At 38.1% G+C, this 23,188-nt stretch overlaps 1 protein-coding gene across 1 annotated transcript in view; it reads right to left on the bottom strand.

Moving 5' to 3' along the window:
* ANO5 (anoctamin 5) overlaps nucleotides 1-22,544 on the bottom strand; it is a 102,317-nt gene extending 79,773 nt beyond the window's left edge. Inside the window, exons 1-3 of the mRNA XM_039253280.1 lie at nucleotides 22,531-22,544; nucleotides 21,839-21,921; nucleotides 3,941-3,987 (exon numbers count right to left, since the gene is read on the bottom strand). Coding sequence (XP_039109211.1) covers nucleotides 3,941-3,987; nucleotides 21,839-21,921; nucleotides 22,531-22,544 — 144 coding nt within the window. The remainder of the gene's footprint in view (nucleotides 1-3,940; nucleotides 3,988-21,838; nucleotides 21,922-22,530) is intronic.
* Between the last annotated feature and the right edge of the window lie 644 nt (nucleotides 22,545-23,188).

Raw genomic sequence — 23,188 nt, 5'->3', positions numbered from 1 at the left:
CCTTAATAATAATGGGACTATTCATATCATCAATTTCTTTCTTTCTTTCTTTCTTTCTTTCTTTCTTTCTTTCTTTCTTTCTTTCTTTCTTTCTTTCTTTTCCTTCCTTCCTTCCTTCCTTCCTTCCTTCCTTTCTTCTTCTTCTTCAGCACTTGAAAAAACATGTTTACCAGTTCTTTCAGCCTCCATGGTTTCTGATAAGAAATCTGCTGTCATTTTATTTATTGTTCCCCCCACAATTAAGGGTATTGTTTCCCTCTCATTACTTTCAATATTTTCTTTCTCTTGTATTTAGTTTTGTGAATTGGTGTGAATTTCTTTGTATTTTTTTTCATTTTTGTGGTTCCCTCAGCTTCTTGAATCTGTATCTCCAAATTCAGTGATCCTTTCTTTTATCCTTTCCAGTTTGCTGTTGAGGTTTTTTTTTTTTTTTTTTTTTTTTTTTTTTTTTTTTTTTTTTAAATTTTCTTTTTTTTTCTTTTTTAAATTTTTTTTTTTTTTTTTTACCGAGACTTTCTATTTTTTTATTTGTTCAAAGAATGTTCACAAATACTCCCTGAAGCATTTTTATCATCGTTGCTTTATAATCCTTAGCTAAGAATTCTAGCATCTGTGTCAGCTAAGCATTGCTATCTGTCTTTCCTCATTCAAATTGATATCCTTCTGGTTCCTTGTATTACATGTGATTTTTCTCCAGAAATCTGGACTTCAGAGTACTATGTTATGAGTCTAGACTTTATTGAAATGTCATGTTTTATTAAGTTCCTCTGACACCACTCTGGTGGGTGAAGGGGGACTGAAGCCTCACTCTCTGATGCAGGCAGAAGTCCAGGTTCCCCACTCAGCCTCCATGGACATGAGGGAGTGGTAAGGTGGTAGAAGCATTTCTCATCAATGTGGCTGGAGTTCAAAGTTATTGTTAGACCTTCACTGATCTCAAGCTAGCTAGTCAGGGCATGCCTTCTCTTGTTCCTCACATGGCCTTCACTGGTACCAGGGCAGGGAGTGGTATGGGGTGGCTTCTCTACTTCTAGACAGTGGTGAAACTCTTGGCTCTCCTCGGGTTACCTCTGATACCAACACTGCAGGAGAGGGTTGGGCACCTTGTTACTACCGATGAGAGTAGAAGTCTACACTGCTTACATGGTCTACACTGACATCACACAGAGGATGGTGAGGAGGGACACATTAGCATCCAATGGAGATGAAAGTCCTGGCTTCCCATTCAGAATTCTTTGGCACAAACTCTAGAGGAGTTGGGGCATCTTGTTACCACCAGATGGAGGTTAAAGTCTAGTCTCCTCACTCAAGCTCTTTTGCAAGAAATGGTAGAGAGACCATGCCTCTCCTGCACCCAGTCTGTAATATATAAAGTGAACAGAAAACCTAGGTAATTAAGTTCAGTGTTGTTCCTTGGGTCCTGAGGTCACTAGACAGTTTTCTTCTTCTCTCTAACTTTCAAAGTATTCTTTTTTATATATAATATTTTATATATAATGTCCAGTCTGTTTTATATATAATGTCCAGGGTTTTTAGTAGTATTTAGAAGAAGAACACAGAAAGTTGTGTCTGCTCCATCTTTCTGGAAGCAAAAGCTACAGTCACTTTTGAACTGATTAATTCAATAACATACCCATTTAATAATTCCAAAATTTACTAGGCATTCTTCAAGTATGCTGCAGAGAAATGCTGTTTTTATTCCAAAGTGTTTTATGTGAAAAAAGGTATGCTGGACAGGACTTTAGGTTGAGTGTAAAGGGCAGGTTGGTAAAAAAGTGCTATTCTCCTAAAATTGAATCAATTCCCCTTTCACTTGTTGCTTTCCCAACAAAAGTAAAGCTTATATAAAAAAAGAGCTAAAAATTGAGACATATAGTATTTCTATTTTTTTAATGTTTATTCATTTTTGAGAGAGAGACAGAGACAGAGACAGAGACAGAGTATGAGTGGTAAGAGGGTCAGAGAGACAGGGAGACAAATTCTGAAGCAGGCTCCAGGCTCCAAGCTGTTAGCACAGAGCCCGATGTGGGGCTCCAACTCACAAACAGTGAGATCAGACCTGAGCCAAAGTCGGATGCTTAACTGACTGAGCCACCCAGGTGTCCCGACATATGGTATTTCTAAATACTGTGGCTTAAATTTAATTGGATACATTTCTCAGTGTGGCAAGCCAAATGTAAACCCTTAAAAATTTAAGCAAAATTGTATCCAATGAAGACCTATCCAAGGTTGAATGCAAGTAAACAATACTGCTCTTTAAAAGTACAAAGGGAAGGGCTCCTGGGTGGCTCAGTCGGTTAAGTGTTAAGCGTCTGGATTCAGCCCAGGTTCATGAGTTTGAGCCCCACATGGGGCTCTGTGCTGACAGCTCAGAGCCTGGAGCCTGCTTTGGATTCTGTGTCTCCCTTGCTCTCTGCTCCTCCCCTATGCTCTCTCTCTCTCTTTCTCTCAAAAATAAATAACATTAAAAAATGTGCAAAGGGTTAGGGACTAGAACAAATATGACTTGATGAAATTGTTTTTCTCTTATAAAAGTTTAGAATATATATAAATATAAAATGCTCAGAATATGAACTGTAATGGAAGTTAACTTGAGCAATATATATAGAGATCTGTGAGGAGTATATTACTATTATATCAATGTGAACAAATGAAAATGACAACGTATGTATTATCATTTAAATTGAATCAGTCTCACACAATAACTTTCTTCAGCCCACTCCAAAGACATACAAACTTTAATTTTTCATGTTATTTTTAACATCTTCACTTACTCATTTAATAAACCTACTCCCTGCACCACATTACATCATTCTAGTTGTGGAGATTCTGTTTATGACAGTGGTTTTCAAACTTTAGTAGCAATAAAAATCACCTGGGGTGTTACTTCTAAATCATGACTCCATAACCTTATTCCCCAACAATATGATTAATTGTGTAAGGTTGGGTCCAGGAGTCTGCATTTTTAAGAAATTTTTAATATAAATGTTATTCAGGCGGTCTGCAAATTGCATTGTAAAAATCACTGGACTGAATGATTTTCATGGTCCCCTTGGTTCTCATATTCTATTTCTCTCAGCATTTTGGTCACTGATTTTAAAGGAACCCCAGAACTTTTGGGAATCTTCAGCAATGAGCTTACCCAGCCAGTCTATGCAGCTAACTAGCAACAGCCAACCTATTCTGGTGGCTTGTTTTCCCAGGGTTGGAATTTTGGTCATTCATAAAAAAAAATAATTTTAAAGAAACTTTTTTCTGTCCGGCTGGTCACCCATATCCCGTTTCAAGGAAATCTACCTCTGTGAGTAGTGTAGAGCCTAGCAGAAAGATTATTTGATCCAAAATACCTTTAGAATGCTTATACTCTATATATAAAGAAATCTAAAATTGTAGGACCTTTTTACAAGTTTATATAAATAAAATAAGGGCTTTAGGTTTTTTTATAAAATTTTTTAATAATTTTTTATTTTTATAAGTTGTATTTCATTTTATTATTTATTATTTCATTTAATATATTTAGTTAATTTGAGTTGAGTCACTGGAACGAATAAGCATTCATCACATACGAGTAACAGCAACATAAAAAGCTGTCCCATATCCTCCCTGCATTATCCTCTAGCAAAGTTTTGAGCCCAATTACTATTCTCTTGCACAGAGAGACTTAGCATATCTGAGTTTGTTCACAGGGAGCATCAAAACAAATCCATACTTCTATTTGCTCCCTTATTATAAATACCAAGATAGAATATCTGCATGAAACATGGAATTTGCTTTCTTTACCAAAAATGCAAATACACTAGAGGACATAATAAAGTTAATGTAGTATAAGTAAATAACTGAAGTACAAAGATGTTAAGTATTCATACAAAGTACATTTCCAACTTTGTCTTGATTTTTTGTCCTGACTTATAAGAAGATAATATATATACATTTAACTTACCTCATTCATTCCAAAAATATATTCTGCTTCTCTATTGGATATTCTCTCTAAATTAAATAAGACAGAAAGAAAAAAAAAAACATGTTAGAATGGCCAACTGATCAGAATAGGTTAACAGTCTGTGTGAGCACAAAATAGAAATTCTAAAATTAAACCAAAAAGTTCAAAGGAAAAATATGGGAAGGAGACATCCAGACCTTCCTGGAGCAAAGTTGTTCAAAATAGCTGCCAATAGAAGTCAGCACCAAAAACGGTCTATAATCTAGGGGAAAAGCAAATACTGATGTGTAGGATATAATCTCACTCACTAAGAAATAAAATTAACCCTGACAAATGCAGTTATTAATCCATAGCCAAAAAACCGCATAGAGGAAGACATCCCACAGGGATGTCCATGGTTACGTCTTAGTTTTCACTGTGTGAGATTTAATATTCTGTCAGCATGTTTTCCTGGAATTGAACCAAACTGTCTGCAAGGAAAGCACTAACAGCCACTACCAGTTCTAAATAGGCCAAATTACTTTCCTCACACACAGGTATCTTCGTGATAGCTACTGTTGAGTCATTTGGACTAAAATACATCTACAAATAAGTTTCTGACACTACAGAAAGTTAAATGTAGAAGATTCATTTTCTTCAGTGACTCCAATGTGGAAAAACCCTGAGAAATATTTCTCAAGTCAAAAACTTCCCATATAAAAACATTTCTTTGGAGAAAATCACAGTGGGAGTGAAATAAAGGGCCTTCCACAGTAATTGTAATTTTAGGAAATGTTAGAACATATTCTTAAAATACAGAAAATATAAACCTACCATTCATATAGCTTTTGCTTTTCCTTCCTTTTTCTGCTTCTTTCTTTCTTTCTTTCTTTCTTTCTTTCTTTCTTGCTGTTCTTTGCCCATTTTTTTATTGTGGTAAAATACACATAACATAAACTTTACCATCCTAACCATTTTTAAGTATACAGTTCAAAGGATTTAAATATAGTCATAATATTGAGCAACATCACCACCATATATCTCCAGAACTCTTATGTCTTGTAAAACTGAAACACAATACTCATTAATAATAACTCCTCATTCTCCTCTCCTCCAGTCTCAGGTGACCACCATTCTACCTTCTGTCTCTATGATTTTGATTCTTCTGTGTCCCTCATATAAGTGGAATCATACAGTATTTGTCATTGTGTGGGTGGCTTATTTCACATAGCATAATGTCTTCCAGGTTCATCAATATTGTACTATATGTCCTTCTTTTTAAGGCTGCATAATATTCTATTGTATGTGTATACCACATTTTATTTACCCATTCATCTGTTAATGAACACCTGGATTATTTTCACATTTTAGCTATTTTGAATTATGCTGCTATTAATATGGCTCTAAAAATATCTCTTCAAGATCCTCCTTTCAACTGTTTGGGCTATATACCTAAATGTGGAATTGCTGGACCATCTGACAAGTCTATTTTTAATTTTCTGAGGCACTGCCATATTGTTTTCCACAGCAGCTATACCATTATACGTTCTCACCAACAGTGCACAAGGATTCTAATTACTCCGCATCCTCACCAACTCTTGCTATTTGGAGGTTTTTTTTGACAGTAACCATTTTAATGAGTTTGAGGTAGTATCTCATTTTAGTTTTGATTTGCATTTCCTTAATGATTATGCTGTTGAACATCTTTTCATGTCTTATTGGCCATTTTTATATTGTCTTAGACAAATGTCTATCCAAGTCCCTTGCCCATTTTTTTAATTAGATTTTTTTGTTGTTGTTGAGTTTGAGAGTTCTCTATATATTCTGGATCACATATATGATTTGGAATCATTTTCTCTTATTCTGTGGTTTGCCCTTTTACTCTGTTAATATTTTCTTTTGATGCATTTTTTTGACATTTATTTAATTTTGAGAGACAGAGAAAGATAGAGCACAAGTGGGGGAGGAGCAGAGAGAGAGAGAGAGAAGGAGACACAGAATCCAAAGCAGGCTCCAGGCTCTGCTGTCAGCACAGAGCCTGATGCGAGGCTCGAACTCACAAACTGTGAGATCATGACCTGAGCCAAAGTCAGTCGCTTAACCGACTGAGCCACCCAGGCACCCAGATGCTCTTTTTTTTTTTTTTAATACTCATGAGGTCATTTTGTCTATTTTTCTTTTTTTGCATGTGCATTTGGTGTCATAGCCAAGAAACCACTGCCAAATCCAGTATCATGAACCTGTTGCTCTGGGTATTCTTCTAAGAAATTGATAGTTTCTGGTCTTACATTTAGGCCTTTGATCCATTTTTAGTTAATTTTTGTATATGGTGGAAGGTAAGGGACTAATTTCATTCTTTTGGCATGTGGGTATCCAAATTTCCCAGCACCGTTTGTTGAAAAGACTGTCCTTTCCCCCACTTGGTCTTGGTGCCCTTATAAAGTAGTCAGTTGACCATATATATGAGGGTTTACTTTTGGACTCTATTCTATTCCATTGGTCTGTATATCTGTCTTCATTCCAGTACTCCACTGCTTCAATTACTGCAGCTTTGTAATAAGTTTTGAAATCAGGAAGTGTAAGTCCTCCAGCTTTGTTCTTCTGTTTTAAGACTGAATGTCTATTCAGCAGTGCCTCAAGGGTTCATATGAATTTTAGGACAGATTTTTTTTTTTTTTTACTTCTGCCAAAAACATCATTGGAATTTTGATAAGAGATTGCACTGAATCTATAGATCGCTTTGGGTAGTATGGGCATCTTAACAATATTAAGTCTTCCAATCTATGAACATGGGGTATGTTTTCATTTAAATGCTTTCTTTTTAGCCTAAGTGTCTATCAACTGACGAATGGATCAAGAAGATGTGGTTTATCTATACCATGGAACACTACATGGCATTGAGAAACAATGAAATCTGACCACGTGTAGCAACATGGATGGACCTTGAGGGTGTTATGCTGAGCGAAATAAGTCAGGCAGAGAAGGACAAATATCATATGTTTGCACGTATAGGAGGATTAGGAGGAACTTAACTGAAGAATAAGGGGGAGAAAAAGGGGGGAAATGGTGGGGGAAAGGGAGAGAGGCAAACCATGAGAGACTCTTGAATGCTGACAAAAACTGAGGACTGATGGATGTGGGGGGGAGGGGGGATGGGCATGGAGGAGGGCACTTGTGGGGATGAGCACTGGGTGTTATGTGGAAACTAATTTGACAATAAACTATTTGTAAAAAAATAAAATAAAATAAAACAAAAATAAATAAATAAATGCTTTCTTTTTAAAATTTTTTCAGCAATGTTTTGTAGTTTTAATTGTACAAGTCTTTCACATTCTTGGCTAATTCTTAAATATCTTAGTCTTTATTTTTAAGTTTTTAATCTTAATTCCAGTTAGTTAACATACAATGTTATATTAGTTTCAAGTGTACAATATAGTAATTCAACAGTTCCATACATCACTCAGTGCTTATCACGATAAGTGCACTCCTGGGATAAAGACCTGAATGGGAGACCTGAAATCATAAAAATCCTAGAAGAGAACTCAGGAAGTTAACTTCCTTGACATTAGCCGTAGCAACCTTTTGCTAGATATGTCTCTTACTCTAGAGACACAGAACAGAATTATTTTCTCAATTTCCTTTTCAGATTGCTCACTGTCAGTGTGCAAAAATGCAACTGAATTTTGTGTACTGACTTTGTATTCTACTTTTATGAATACATTTATAAGTTCTAACAATTTTTTAGTGGACTTCAAAGGTTTTCCTACATAAAAGATCATATCTGTGAACAAAGATATTTAATTCTCCTCTTCCAATGTGGATGCTTTTTATTTCTTTTTCTTGCCCGAGCGGCTTGGCTGCAACTCACAGTATTATTTTTAGTAGAAGGGTAAAAGTGACTATCCTTGGTAAATAACAATAGCCATAATTAATTTTTTAATAATTTTTATTTCATTTATTATTTTAATTTACATCCAAGTTAGTTAGTATATAGTGCAACAATGATTTCAGGAGTATATTCCTTAATGCCCCTCACCCATTTAGCCCATGCCCCCTCCCACACCTCCTCAAGTAACCCTCTGTTTGTTCTCCGTATTTAAGAGTCTTTTATGCTTTTGTCCTCCTCCCTGTTTATATTAGTTTTGCTTCCCTTCCCATACCTTCATCTGTTTTGTATCTTAAAGGCCTTAGATAAGTGAAGCCATATGATATTTGTCTTTCTCTGACTGACTAATTTCACTTAGCATAATACCATCTATTTCCCTCCACATAATTGTAAATGGCAAGATTTCATTCTTTTCGATTGTCAAGTAATACTCCATTGTACATATATACCACATCTTCTTTATCTATTCATCCATTGATGGACATCTGGGCTCTTTACATACTTTGGTTATTGTTGATAGTGCTGCTATAAACACTGGGGTGCATGCATCCTTTCAAAACAGCATACCTGTATCCCTTGGATAAATACCTGGTAGTACAATTGCTGGGTTGTAGAGTAGTTCTATTTTTAACTTTTAGAGGAACTGCCATACTGTTTTCAAGAGTGGCTAGGGGTGCCTGGCTGGCTCAGATGGTTAAGTGTCCAACTTCAGCTCAGGTCATGATCTTGCAGGTCATGGGTTCGAGCCCTGCATCGGGCTCTGTGCTGATAGCTAGCTCAGAGCCTGGAGCCTGCTTCTGATTCTGTGTCTCCCTCTCTCTCTCTGGCCCTCCCCGCTCATGCTGCCTCTCCCTCTCTCTCAGAAATAAATAAAACATTTTTAAAAAATAGAGTGGCTAAACGAGTTTGCATTCCCACCAGCAGTGCAAAAGAGATCTTTCTCCACATCCTCACCAACATCTGTTGTTGCCTGAGTTGTTAATGTTGACCATTCTGACAGGTGTGAGGTGGTATCTCATTATGTTTTTGATTTGTATTTCCCTGATGATGAGTGACATTGAGTATCACTTCATGTGTCTGTTGGCCATCTGGATGTCTTTGGAAAAGTGTCTGTTCATGTCTTTAGCCCATTTCTTCACTGGATTATTTGTTTTTTGGGTGTTTAGTTTGATAAGTTCTCTATAGATTTTGGATACTAACCCTTTATCTGATATGTCATTTGCAAATCATTTGTCTCCCATTCCATCAGTTGCCTTTTAGTTTTGCTGATTGTCTCCTTCCCTGTGTTGAAGCTTTTTATTTTGATGAGGTCCCAGTAGTTCACTTTTGCTTTTGTTTCCCTTGCCTCTGGAGACGTGTTGAGTAAGAAGTTGCTGTGGCTAGGGTCAAAGAGGTCCTGGCCTGCTTTCTCCTCGAGAATTTTGATGGCTTCCTGTCTTACATTTAGGTCTTTCATCCATTTTGAGTTTAATTTTGTACATGGTGTAAGAAAGTGGTCCAAATTCATTTTTCTACATGCTGCTGTCCAGTTTTCCCAGCACCACTTGCCGAAGAGACTGTCATTATTCCACTGAATATTCTTTGCTGCTTTGTCAAAGATTAGTTGGTCATATGTTTGTGGGTCCATTTCTCGGTTCTCTCTTCTGAAAATCATTGATCTGAGTGTCTGTTCTTGTGCCAGTACCATACTGTCTTGCTGACTGCAGCTTTGTAATACAGCTTGAAGTCCAGGATTGTGATGCCTCCTGCTTTGGTTTTCTTTTTCAAGATTGCTTTGGCTATTTGGGGTCTTTTCTGGTTACATACACATTTTAGTTCTAGCTCTGTGAAGAATGCTGGTGTTATTTTGATAGGGATTGCATTGAATATGTAGATTGCTTTGGATAGTACTGACATTTTAACAATATTTGTTCTTCCTATCCATGAGCATGGAATATTTTTCCATTTTTTTGTGTCTTCTTCAATTTCTTTCATAATCTTTCTATAGTTTTCAGTGTACAGATTTTTCACCTCTGTGGTTATTTATTCCTAGGTATTTTATGCATTTGGTGCAATTGTAAATGGGATTGATTCCTTGATTTCTCTTTCTCTTGTTTCAGTGTTGATGTATAGGAATGTAAACAATTTCTGTGCATTGGTTTAATATCCTGTGACATTGCTAATATCATGGATCAGTTCTAACAGTTTTTTGCTGGAATTTTTTGGTTTTCCATAGACAGTACCATGTCATCTGTGAAGAGTGAAAGTTTCACCTCCTCCTGGCTGATCTGGATGCCTTTATTTCTTTGTGTTTGTCTGATTGCTGAGGCTAAGACTTCCAATAATATATTGAATAACATTGGCTAGAGTGAACATCCATGACTTGTTTCTGACCTTAGGGGGAAAGCTCTCAGTTTTTCCCCATTGAGGATAGTATCAGCATTGGGTCTTTCATATATGGCTTTTATGATCTTCAGGGTTTTTATCAAGAAAGGATGCTGTATTTCGTCAAATGCTTTTTCTGCATCTATTGAGAGGATCATGTAGTTCTTGTCCTTTCTTCTATTGATGTAACAGATCACATTGATTGTTTTGCAGATACTGAACCAGCCCTGCATCCCAGGTATAAATTCCACTTGGCCGTGGTTAATGATTTTTTTAATGTATTGTTGGTTCCAGTTGGCTAATATCTTATTGAGGATTTTTGCATCCATGTTCGTCAGAGAAATTGGTATAGTTCTTCTTTTTAGTGGGGTCTTTGTCTGGTTTTGGAATCAAGGTAATGCTGGCTTCATAGAAAGTTTGGAAGTTTTCCTTCCATTTCTATTTTTTGGAACAGCTTCAAGAGAGTAGGTGTTGTGTTAACTCTTCCTTAAATGTTTGGTAGAATTCCCCTGGAAAGCCATCTGGCTCTAGACTCGTTTTTTAAGAGATTTTTGATTACCTATTCGATTTCTTTACTGGTTATGGGTCTGTTCAAATTTTCTATTTCTTCCTGTTTCTGTTTTGATAGTTTACATGTTTCTAGGAATTTGTCCATTTCTTCCAGACTGCCTATTTTATTGGCATATAATTACTAATCAGAGTCTCTTACTTCTGCTGTGTTGGCTGTGATCTCTCCTCTTTCATTCTTACTTTTATTCATTTCAGTCGTTTCCCTTTTCTTTTTGATCAAACCGGCTGGTGGTTTATCAATTTTGTTATTCTTTCAAAGAACAAGCTTCTGGTTTCATTGATCTGTTCTACTGTTTTTCTGGTTTCAATAGCATTGATTTCTGCTCTAATCTTTATTATTTCCTGTCTTCTGCAGATTTGGGGTTTTATTTGCTGTTCTTTTCCCAACTCTTTGAGGTGTAAGGTTGTATATCTGAGACCTTTCTTCCATCTTTAGGAAGGTCTGGATTGCTATATTCTTCCTTCTTATGACGGCCTTTGCCGCATCCCAGGGGTTTTGGGATGTGGTGTTATCATCTTCATTGGCTTCCATGTACCTTTTAATTTCCTCTTTAACTTCTTGGTTAGCTCATTCATTTTTTGGTACGATGTTCTTCAGCCTCCAAATATTTGTTACCTTTCCAAATTTTTTCTTGTGGTTGATTTCAAAGGTCATAGGATTATGGTCTGAAAATATGCATGGTATGATCTCAGTCTTTTTGTATTTATTGAGGGATGTGTCCCAGTATGTGGTCTATTCAGGAGAACGTTCCATGTGCACTGGAGAAGAAGGTATATTCTGTTGCTTTAGGATGAAATGCTCTGAATATATCTGTTAAGTCCATCTGGTCCAGTGTGTCATTCAAAGCCATTGTTTCCTTGCTGACTTTCTGTTTAGATGAGCTGTCCATTGCTGTAAGAGAGGTGTTGATATCCCCTACAATTAGAGTATTATTATTGAGTTTATGTTTGTGATTAACTGATTTATATATTTGGGTGCTACTACACATTTGGAGCATAAATGTATACAATTGTTAGGTCTTCTTGGTGGATAGACCCCTTAATTATGATATAATACCCTTCTTCATCTCTCATTATAGTTTTTATTTTAAGGTCTACATTGTCTGACATAAACACGGCTACTCTGGCTTTCGTTTGTTGATCATTAGCATGATAGATGGTTCTTCATCCCCTTACTTTTAATCTGAAGGTGTCCTTAGGCCTAAAGTGGGTCTCTTGTAATCAGCATATAGATGGATCTTGTTTCCTTATCCATTGTTACCCTATGTCTTTTGATTGGAGCATTGAGTCTACTGACATGTAGAGTAAGGACTGAAAGATATTAATTTATTGCCATTATGTTACGTATACAGTTGGAGTCTGGTGGTGTTCCCTGGTCTTTTCTAGTCTTTGTTGCTTTTGGCCTTTTTCTTTCCCCCATCTTTTCTCCCCTCAGAGAGTCCCTCTTAAAATTTCTTGCAGGACTGGTTTAGTGGTCACAAAACCACTTAATTTTTGTTTGTCTCAGAAACTTGTAATCTCTCTTTCTACTTTGAATGACAGCCTTGCTGGATAAAGAATTCTTGGGGCTCCTGGGAGGCTCAGTCGCTTAAGCACCCGACTTCAGCCCAGGTCATGACTTCACAGTTTGTGAGTTCAAGCCCATGCCAGGCTCTGTGCTGACAGCTCGGAGCGTTCGGCCTGTTTCAGATTCTGTGTGTGTGTGTATGTGTGTGTGCGCGCACACGCCTGCCTTTCCCCCACTCATGCTCTGTCTCTCTGTCTCTATCAAAAATTAAACATTTTTGTTTATCCACTAAACAGTGGATAGGTCTGCTGCAAACCTGATCTATCCTCCCTTTAGGTTAAGGACTTTTTTCCCTTGTTGCTTTCATGATTCTTTCCTTGTCGGAAGATTTTATGAATTTGACTATGATATGCCCTGTTGATTGTCGGGTTTTGTTGAATCTTGGAATCCTCTGTGCTTCCTGTATTTGGATGTCTGTGTCTTTTCCCAGGTTAGGAAAGTTTTCCCCTATGATTTTCTCACATAACCCTTTTACTCCTTTTTCTCTCTCTCCATCTTTTGGGGCCCCTATGATTCTGATGTTGTTCCTTTTTAATGAGTCACTGATTTCTCTTATTCTTAAATCATGCTCTTTTTCTTTATTCTCTTTTTCCTCTGCTTCATTATTCTCCAAAAGTTTGTCTTCTATATTGCTAATTCTCTGTTCTGCCTCATCAATCCTTGCCACCGTGGCATCCATTAGAGATTGCAGCTCAGTTATGGCATTTTTATTTCATCCTGACTAGCTTTTATTTATTCTATCTCCACAGAAAGGGATTCTAATCTATTCTCAACGCAGCTAGTATTCTTATTACCATGATTCTAAATTCTGGATCAGACATCTGCTTGTATCTGTATTGATTAAGTCCCTGGCTGTCTTTTCTTACTTCTCTTTCTTTTGGGGTGAATTCATTCGTTTCATCATTTTAAGGAAGAAAATGTGCTCGCTTTGGCAGCACATATACTAACATTTTAAGGAAGAAAAAGAATTAATAAGGTAAAAAATTAAAATTAAAATAATTAAAAACAAGACACACACACACACAATTCAAATAAATGGTGCTAGATCCTAGGTGTGTTTTGGTCTGGTTATTGAAAGGAGCTTGACTGATTAGAGAAAAAAGAAAAACAAGAAGAAAGTAAGAAAAAAACAAAAGGAAAACATTTGAAATTTTGAGAAAATGAATATAATGACATAGAATAAAATGAAGTGATGAAGTAAAATAGAAATTGAAAAATTTACAAAAAGGTAAAAAAATTTAGTAGAAAAAAATAAAGTATTTTTAATAAAAGTTGAAAATAAAAATAATTTTCCCTTTCTGTATTCAAGAAAAAAAAAGAAAATTGAAAAATGAACCATGAACAGCCTGAAATGTGATTGATATTAATTACATTGTTTTCCCCTAGAAGTCAACCTATGAAGCACTTTACAGTCCTTAAAACAAGGTGGGAGAAGTGTGGTGTTCCTGAAGAGGGAGTTTGGCCCAGCTGGGTGGTGCTTAGTGTAATGGCTCCGTTCTCCACTAGGCGGTGCTGCTTAGCTTACTGAGGGATTGTTGGGGCGCTTGTACAAGTGTATGCGCATGCGCGGGAAGAGTGAAAATGGCGTCACGGAGCTACCCAGTCTCTAGGATCAGATCTCTGTACTCTCCCTGATCAGAAATCGTGAACCCGTCCTTTGTCTCTGGCTTCCGTCCACTCCCGGCTTTTATATCATCCGTGACCATGCCTTCAGGTTGCCAGGCGACACCTCCCTCCTGAGAGTTACCTCAGACACAGCTGTGTTTCCCGACCCCTCACTTCTGAGGGACTGCGGCTTTGACCCGCTCAGAGCCCCTGGGGGGGGTCTCACCGAGCAATGGCCGGTGCCGGCTGCACCCAGGAACATTCGAGGGACTGAGCTGCTGCCGATGCCCAGAGACTGCGGCTGGGTGCCAGCCCGCCCCAGAAAAAAAGTTTTCGGGTTCGTGTTAGCAGCAGCGTTTCAGGGATTAAGGAACATCACAGCACGCACGTGGCACCCGGCTTCGCGGTTGTTCTCTGGGGTCTCCTGGGACCGGGAGGCTGCCGCAGCTCTATCCGCTGCCTTCCCAGCAGGGGAACCGCCTCTCCCTGTGTGGCCCGAGGACCCCGGACTTCACTCTGCTCCTGGAGATTCGCCCTTCCCCGCGGAGCACCGCCAGGTACCCAACTGCGGAGTTTCAGACTGCGCTACCCGTTTCAGAGTCTTAATGGACTTTAATCCCTCTCCTTTCTCCCCTCTCCCTTTTCAGTTCAGTCCCTGCGGCTGTTTCCACTTTTCCACTTTCTCTCCAGCTGCTTTTGTGGTGGGGAGGGTGCTTTTCCCATACTCCCTCCCCAGCTTCGCCGCCCTCTCTCCGAAAGCAAAAACAGCCCCCTTTCCTCCACGGCTTCTCCCCCAGGTCACCTCTCTGCGCCGGTACCTGCTGAGCTCTGTGGTTCAGGTTGTGCACATTGCTGTGTTAATCCTCAAAGAAGGTTTCTAGGTACGCAGGGTGGTTCAGCACTGATCTGGCTGTATTTCATGGGCCTGAGACAGAAAAAAACCTTCCATGCTGTTCCTCCCTCTTGGCTCCTCCCCCTGGCCATAACTCATATTAATAAAAGTTAACTTGAGGTTCTTATTAATTGTTTAAAGTGTAGAGAGGTCCTGAAATAAAAAGTTTGAGCAGTACTATCTTACATATAAACAACAGAATACACGCATTATGGGAATGCATAAGAATGTTCATAAAAGTAGTGCTGCGAATAACTAGAAAACCAAATCATCTCAAATACCCAGAAACAGTAAAATGGATACATACAATGTGGAATAATTCTGCCAGATGTTATATTTAGCAACAAAGCTAAATGAATTTCAATTATATTTAAAAAAATGGATAAATCTCCAAAGAATATTATTTACCAAAAAGAAACCAGACAGAAATTTAATACTTCACTTATATAAAATTAATTATGCAAAACCAAAATATGTTACTTAGGAATGAATACCTAAAGGTAGTTATTGTCTGGAGACAATTCTCCTTTGGTCTCTCACATTTCTGTACATCTTGCAGGTGAGTCACTGATTGCCCTTGTTCTGGATTATCTTTTCAAGGATCTTGGTTGAGTAAACACCCCTGTAAGATTTAGAGTCTCCTTTTGTAGCAAAAGGCAGGTTTGCTCACAGTCTGGGAATATTGGAGTAATGTCTCCCTCCAGAGCAAATGGAAGGCATAATTGCTGACCAATACAAAAGACTCAAGCTCCTTGAGTTCAGATTGCTCTCATGTTATTGCAACCCACCACATACACAGGTATTTTCTGGCCGCCTTTGCATTGATTTGTGACAACAGGAAATGGGCACAAATACAGCCATTCTGGCTACAGTTAATGCTGTGAGTAATACACTGTTCTTTGTCTTTGATCTATGTATTTTATGTCTTCTACCAGTATCCATGAAACTGTAAAAGGATATTCTGTTAGCTTCCAAGTACAGTAAAATCTCAGACCTTTTGCAGTTCTTGATACTGATGATTAACATATAATGATAATAATGTGATAATGGTTAACATTTGTTGATTCTCTATTGTTAAGAAGTTTACAGTACTATAGTGGAAGCAGACCAAAACTTGAGATAAATGCTATATACAGAGCTGGGGGTGGGGTAGTTTAGACATGAAGAAATCATAAAATCTCTCTGAGGCAAATAATATATATACTGAGATCTGAAAGTTGAGGTCATTCAAACCATGTGAGAATTCATAAAGGCTGTAAAGCAGGAACAGTTTTGAGGTGTTCAAAGAAATTAAGACCAAGCTAGAGATGAGTAGGTAAGTGGCAGAGTGATATGACCTGATGTTGGAGAGGGATGGAGTGGGGGACAGTTTATGGAAGACTTTGTATACCTGGGTTTTTTTTCTAAGTAAAACAGCAAGTCCAAAAAGGTTTTAAGTCCTATTTATATTTTATGAAAAGCACTGGTCCCTCAGTGAAGAATGGGTTAAAAGGAAGCAGTGGGGGGCAGGGAGGGGGCACCTGGGTGGCTCAGTAGGTTAAGTGGCCAATTCTTGATTTCAGCAAGAAAAGATCTTGCAGTTAATGGGTTCAAGCCCAGCATCAGGCTGAGCTCACTGCACACAGCCTGCTTCGGATCATCTGCCTCCTTCGGATCCTCTGCCTCCTTCTTTCTAGCCCTTCCCTGCTCGCTTGCTCGCTCGCTCACTCTCTCTCTCAAAAATACATAAACATTAAAAAAAAAAAGCTTAGAAAAAAAGGAAGCTGGAATGGAGCAAAGAGACATTAGGAGGCTGCGGCAGTGAAGCAGGAGAGAGGTGCCGCTGTGTGGACTGCAGTGGGGGCAGTGCGTATGAAGGCACATCAGTGCGTTACTGATATCTGTCTAAGCATTTAAAACAAACTGCTGTGAATTTCAGATGTGCAAGTTGAGGGACAAAGAAGACTGAGAACTCTTCTAGGCTTGAGCAGTCTGAGAAGATTCTATTTAATGAAATAAGTAAGATTACTAATGGTTGGCTAATACAAGAGAGGCTGGGGGCGCCAGGGTGGCTCACTCAGTTAAGCATCCGACTTCGGCTCAGGTCATGATCTCAACGGTTTGTGGGTTCGAGCCCCATGTTGGGCTCTGTGCTGATAACTCAGAGTCTGGAGCCTGCTCCGGATACTGTGGCTCCCTCTCTCTCTGCCCCTCTCCTGCTTACACTCTGTCTCTCTCTCTAAAGAATAAATAAACATTAAATTTTTTTAAAAAAATAATAAAAATTAAGAAAAAAAGTAATTGCCAAACTATTTTCCAGGATGGCTATACCATTTCACATTCCCACTGGCAAAGTGCGAGAGATACAGTTTCTCTGCATATTCACTAGCATTTGATACTGTCACTATTTTTAAATTTAGATTCTAACATAATTCTAAAAATAGTGATGTTTTGGGGCACTTGGGTGGCTCAGTCAGTTAAGCGTCTGACTTCAGCTCAGGTCATGATCCCCGCATCGGGCTCTGTGTTGACAGCTAGCTCAGAGCCTGGAACCTGCCTCAGATTCTATACCTCTCTCTCTCTGTCTCTCTCTCAGAAATAAATAAAAACATTAAAAAAATGTTCTTTTAAATAATACAGGAGAGGCTGCCACTGGCTGTCCTCAAATATCCTTTCTCCTCCTTCCTCTTTACTAACAAAACCCTAATTATTAGGTGAAGCAACGTGCTCCAGCAATAAATAAATAAATAAATAAATAAATAAATAAAACAAAACAAAAACACACTTCCCAGCCTTCCTTGCAACCTGAGAATAAGACAAATTGAAAGCTCTCAAGTGTCATATAAATGGCATTAATGTCTATGTCATCAGGTTTGTGCAAGCATTTAAATGAGTTTATGTAAATGCTTCATGCAGCACTGAGGTCTGTCAATGTTAGTTGTTTGATGATATTATTATTGTTAGGATATATTCTGTTGTTAATTTTCAAAACTTAAATTCTTTGAGGGACACCTGGGGGGCTCAAGCAGTTAAGCATCAGATTCTTGGTTTCAGCTCGGGTTATCATCTCATGGTTCATGAGTTTGAGCCCTGCATCGGGCTCCACATTGACAGTACAGAGCCTGCTTGAGATTCTCTTTCTCTCTGCCTTTCTCTTTCTCATTCTCTCTCTCTCTGTCTCTTTCTCTCAAAATAAATAAATAAACTTTAGATTTTTTTTTAAACTTTAATTCTTTGAGATAAATTTGAGAGTGTCAGAATAAAGACAAAAGAATTTCTTTTGTATGCAGATCTTCTTGTTACAGGATCCACGATTAAAAATTGGAATAGTGGGTGGGGTGCCTGGGTGGCTCAGTAGGTTGGGTATCCAACTTTGGCTCAGGTCATGATCTCACGGTTTGTGAGTTCGAGCCCTGCATACAGTTTCCTGCTGACAGCTCGGAGCTTGAAACCTGCTTCCGATTCTGTGTCTCCATCTCTCTCTGCCCTCCACCCGCTCGTGCTCTGTCTCTCAGTCTCTCAGAAATAAATGTTAAAATTTTTTAAATTGCAATAGTGGGGCGCCTGGATGGCTCAGTTGGTTAAGTGTCTGACCTTGCTTCAGGTCCTGATCTCGCAGTTCATGAGTTCAAGCCCTATGTCAGGCTCTGTGCTCACAGCTCAGAGCCTGGAGCCTGCTTTGGAGTCTGTGTCTCCCTCTCTCTGCTCCTTCCCTGTGTGCACTCTGTCTCTCTCAAAGATAAATAAACATTACATTTTTTAAAAAAAGAATTGTTAAAAAAAGTTAATAGTTATCTTAAGCGAAGCATGAAAGCTAACAAACTATGGCTGTAGCTCTATTACTCAACTTTTCTGAGTGCAGGCTTTCTCATCTAAAAGACTATAAATAGAAGTAAAAATTATTTGAAAAATATAAAACATAGTCCAGTACCATCATCAAAACATTTTACCCATGAATACTGTCTACATGTACAGCTCAAAACTGCACAATGTTGCCACCATCTCTCATTGGAATACTGAATGTGAAGCAAACCAATCTTGCAAAGTCTTATAATGAGTATATAAAAAATAGGATTCTAAGGAATACACACTTTATCTCTCAATGTATGGTACTTGAATGCCGACTTAGGGGAGGCTTTTATTTTCCTAAGAACAAAAATGGTCATTATGCTGAAGAAGTGTTCCAAGTACAGGGTGAAGAAGTGCACGCCTCAAACTAGGATTATAGAGTATTTTATAATTCTGGTTTTGGAAAAACTGTAAGCACTAACCCTTCCTTCCCCTAATTATTTTTCCTGTGTTTAGCATAAAACAACTCCTCAAAAGAACATTTGCAAATTGCTATCAGAGTTTGATGCAGTATGTTTATTTGAGAATGTGGAAAAGGGACAGAATAGTTCCTCCGGACTATCTCCTATCCCTACTAATTCTTTCTTACCCTCTTCCCTTTCAACATGCCGCTTCCTTTCTCTAGAACTAACAACCGTTTTCTTCCTCGACTGACTATTGCTTCTTTTTCACACTGTATCACTTCTGACCCCCTCCTTTCAGCGCTGGCCTGAAACCTCATCTGCCTCCTGCGTTAGCATCCTACCTGCTGTCATAGAGTCCTGAGTGGACCGTCTCAGAGTCCCAAGGCCAAGTATATCACCCTTCAGGAGAGGGTAAACACCCTCCCTCCCCACCCCCAACAAGGAGTACACTTTGTAAATTGTATCGTTTTCTTAAAAGCAGGAAGATTTAGAAAAAAAAGATGAATTTCCTTACACACTATGCGCCCCCTCACACATAGTGCTTACTAGCTCCCTCTATCTCTCGGACACACACATACACAATCAGATGCTTGCACATGCCAGAGATGTAGACAAACTGTCACACTCAGTCACAGAGTATGAGGCTGTCATCGCTACATATAATCACCAAATCTATCAAAACAGAAACATATCTGAGGAGGCAAATTTGAAGCCAACAACTCTAAATCAGCTTCTTGTCATTCCTCCAGCATCCCCTAAACCCCATGGAAATGATTAGACTCTTCCTGTGGACTAGAAACCAGAGATAGGAAGGGTTTAATACTGATTGCTATGGAAATCATAAAATATGAGCTAAAGGTAAAGCCAGCCCAAAGACTGAGCTGTGAGTTTTCAACTGAAAGCAAGTTGCTAAGAATATATACTCCAACAAACCCTGAGCCCAAAAATAGCCCTTGTATTTACCAAATGATCGTCTCAGTTTACATCTCATCCCTTCCAGCAGCATAAAATAAAATATATGCAATCAAATAAATATTCACATCCCCAAAGGAAGGGTGGTTTGGTTAAATACAATGCTTAATGCAGTTGTAAACATTCAAGAAACTTTACATTCAACTGTGAAAGTGAATTTTCCAATGCTAAACCGTTAAACTGTCATTTCCCATGCTGAATGAGTCATAAATCAGCTAAGGAATGAATATTTCAAATGAGGACTTCCTTACAATGTCAACCAGTCAACAGTTCAACTTCAGCACTGATATTTTACTAGCAGTGTTTGTTTACATAACTATTTATATATTCTGGTATACGCTTTGCCTTTACAATTTCTTTTTAAAAATTATTAGATAGTGGGAAAAGAGCTAACTGGAGAAGACTGCTTACGTGTTCAATTTTGAAAAAAATAAATTGAGAAAACCTAACAAATCCTAGGAACACTTTGTTAACTATTATGTCTAAAAGGTAGAACATTAGCATTCTCTCTGGGGGGGAAAAATCTCATTAAATGTAACTCAATCGTTTAACTTTCTCATGTTTACTCTTCAAAGGTGATTTAGGAAATACATTAATAAGCAAGATCCAGGCTTACCTGTATCAGTAAATTTACTTGAAGAAATCCATTTATATTTCAAAACACAAAATTGAAAGTAGCTCGTAAAAAAGGATACTGTGGAACCCAGTCATTTTCAGCCTCCTCAACCAACCCTTTAGTTTTTATAACTATGTCATTTAACTCCAGGAAGAAACATATATTTAAGTTATTTAGAATGGCTTCCGAAAATCCCTTGGATTGATAACATTAAAAAATATGCCCCCCAGTAGACGTGAATAGACACTCTTCCAAAGAAGACATCCAGATGGCTAACAGACACATGAAAAGACATTCAACGTCACTCATTGTCAGGGAAATACAAATCAAAACCACACTGAGACACCACCTCACGCCGGTCAGAGTGGCTATAATGAACAAATCAGGAAACTACAGATGCTGGCGAGGATGTGGAGAAATGGGAACCCTCTTGCACTGTTGGTGGGAATGCAAACTGGTGCAGCCGCTCTGGAAAACAGTGTGGAGGTTCCTCAAAAAATGAACAATAGAACTCCCCTACAACCCAGCAATAGCACTGCTAGGAATGTACCCAAGGGATACAGGAGTGCTGAGGCGTAGGGGCACATGTACCCCAGTGTTTATAGCAGCGCTTCCAACAACAGCCAAATTATAGAAAGAGCGTAAATCTCCATCAACTGATGAATGGATAAAGAATATGTGGTTTATATATACAATGGGATACTACTTGGCAATGAGAAAAAAATGAAATCATGCCATTTGCAGCAATGTGGATGGAACTGGAAGGTATTATGCTGATTGAGATAAGTCAGTAAGAGGACAGATATCATATGTTTTCACTCATATGTGGATCGTGAGAAACTTAACAGAAGACCAGGGGGGAAGGAAAGGGGAAAAAATAGTTAGAGGGAGGGAGGCAAACAACAAGAGACTCTTAAATACAGAAAACAAACTGAGGGTGAACAGGGTCAGGGGTGAGGGGAGGGAGAATGGGAGATGGGCACTGAGGAGGGCACTTGTTGGGATGAACACTGGGTATTGTATGTAAGTCAATTTGACAATAAATTATATTTTAAAAAATATGCCCTCGTTTTAATGCACTTTTCATACAACTCCAGTAATAACACAAGTCTCAGTAATGGGCAGTAAAACCAACACAGCAAAACAACTGACATACTGAAAAAACATTTAGAAAACCAAGAGTCATCTGAGTGGTACCTTAGGCCTTGCTCTCACCAATGCTCTGCTCCTCCCCTGCTTGGATGTTGGATCTATGAACAAACCGGAAACAGGAACTTGGGCTGGATGTGGTCATCACCCTCAACCATCAGATACATGGTATTCCATATCAATCTCCTTTCTGCTACCTCCACCCAAAGCAGAGGCAAAGCTTCAATCAGAGTAAGAGGGACTAAGGACAATTTACAAAGGTCTTTGCCAAGTAAAGGGAAAACAAATTAGTTTGATAAAAGTTCTAAAGTCTTCCTGAGATGGACTCAAGCTGAAGTCTAACCTCGTGGCTGAAGTTATACTAATTTAAGTATACATTCTAGGAATCAGAATTATCCTGAAACTAAATTAGATCACACTGCTAATATGTGAAAGAGAATGATGGTCAATCTCTGTAATGCCACATTGGTAGATTTTTTTCTTCATTATGCATAGAAAGTTACATACTCCGCATTTTTTCCTCCTCTCTTCCCTCAATGAAAAATATTATTTCTGTACCTTCTCATAAATTTATTTCAGAAGGACTGATTATAAAGAATTACCGAATGTTTCAAGTGGAAAAAAAAATCTATTAAGACCTGCAGATTACTAAAATTACAACTGAAAAGTAATTCTCAGCAATAAAGGAAACCATTAAGTATACAAAGGGGCTTTTAATTTAATTTTAAATGACACTTTAAAGTCATTTCACTTTGTACACTGAACCAATCATTTTCGTTAACAAATAAATTCATTGCATCATTTAGCAGAACCATTAGGCAAACCTTAAAGTTTTCAGTAGTCTTATTTCCTTCTATCTTCAATTGTTTTTTGATTTAAGAAAGGAGGAATTGCTTTAAGTGATACCATCAAGGACAGGGAAAGACAACTTATAGAATGGGAGAAAATACTTGCAAGTCATATACACAGAATATGTAAAGAATTCTTACAATGCAATAAGGAAATAATTTACCTTTTAAAATGAGCAAAAGACTTAAATATGTATTTCACAAAAGAAGATATATGAATGGCCAATAAGCAGTAGGAAAGATATTTGATTGGGAAATCACTGGGGAAATGCAAATCAAAACCACATAGATACCACTTCACAACCACTAGATGGCTATAAATAAAAAAAAGATAGACAATAACAAGTGTTAGAGAGGATGTGGAGACACTGCAACCTTTACATATTGTTGGTTGCAACATAAAATGCTATAGACACTTGGAAAACAGCTTGGAAGTTTCTCAGAATGTTTAATATAAAGCTGGCATATGATCAAGTAATTCCACTCTTAGGGATATACCCAAGACAAATGAAAACGTGTTCAAACAAAAATGTGTACATGGATGTTCAGAGCAGCATTATTCGTGGTA

This window comes from Hyaena hyaena, unplaced genomic scaffold (assembly GCF_003009895.1).
Source record: "Hyaena hyaena isolate Hyena2069 unplaced genomic scaffold, ASM300989v1 scaffold_449, whole genome shotgun sequence".
NCBI lineage: Eukaryota > Metazoa > Chordata > Mammalia > Carnivora > Hyaenidae > Hyaena > Hyaena hyaena.
The sequence above is the reverse complement of the archived record's forward strand: the minus strand, read 5'-3'. Positions and strand labels throughout refer to the sequence as shown.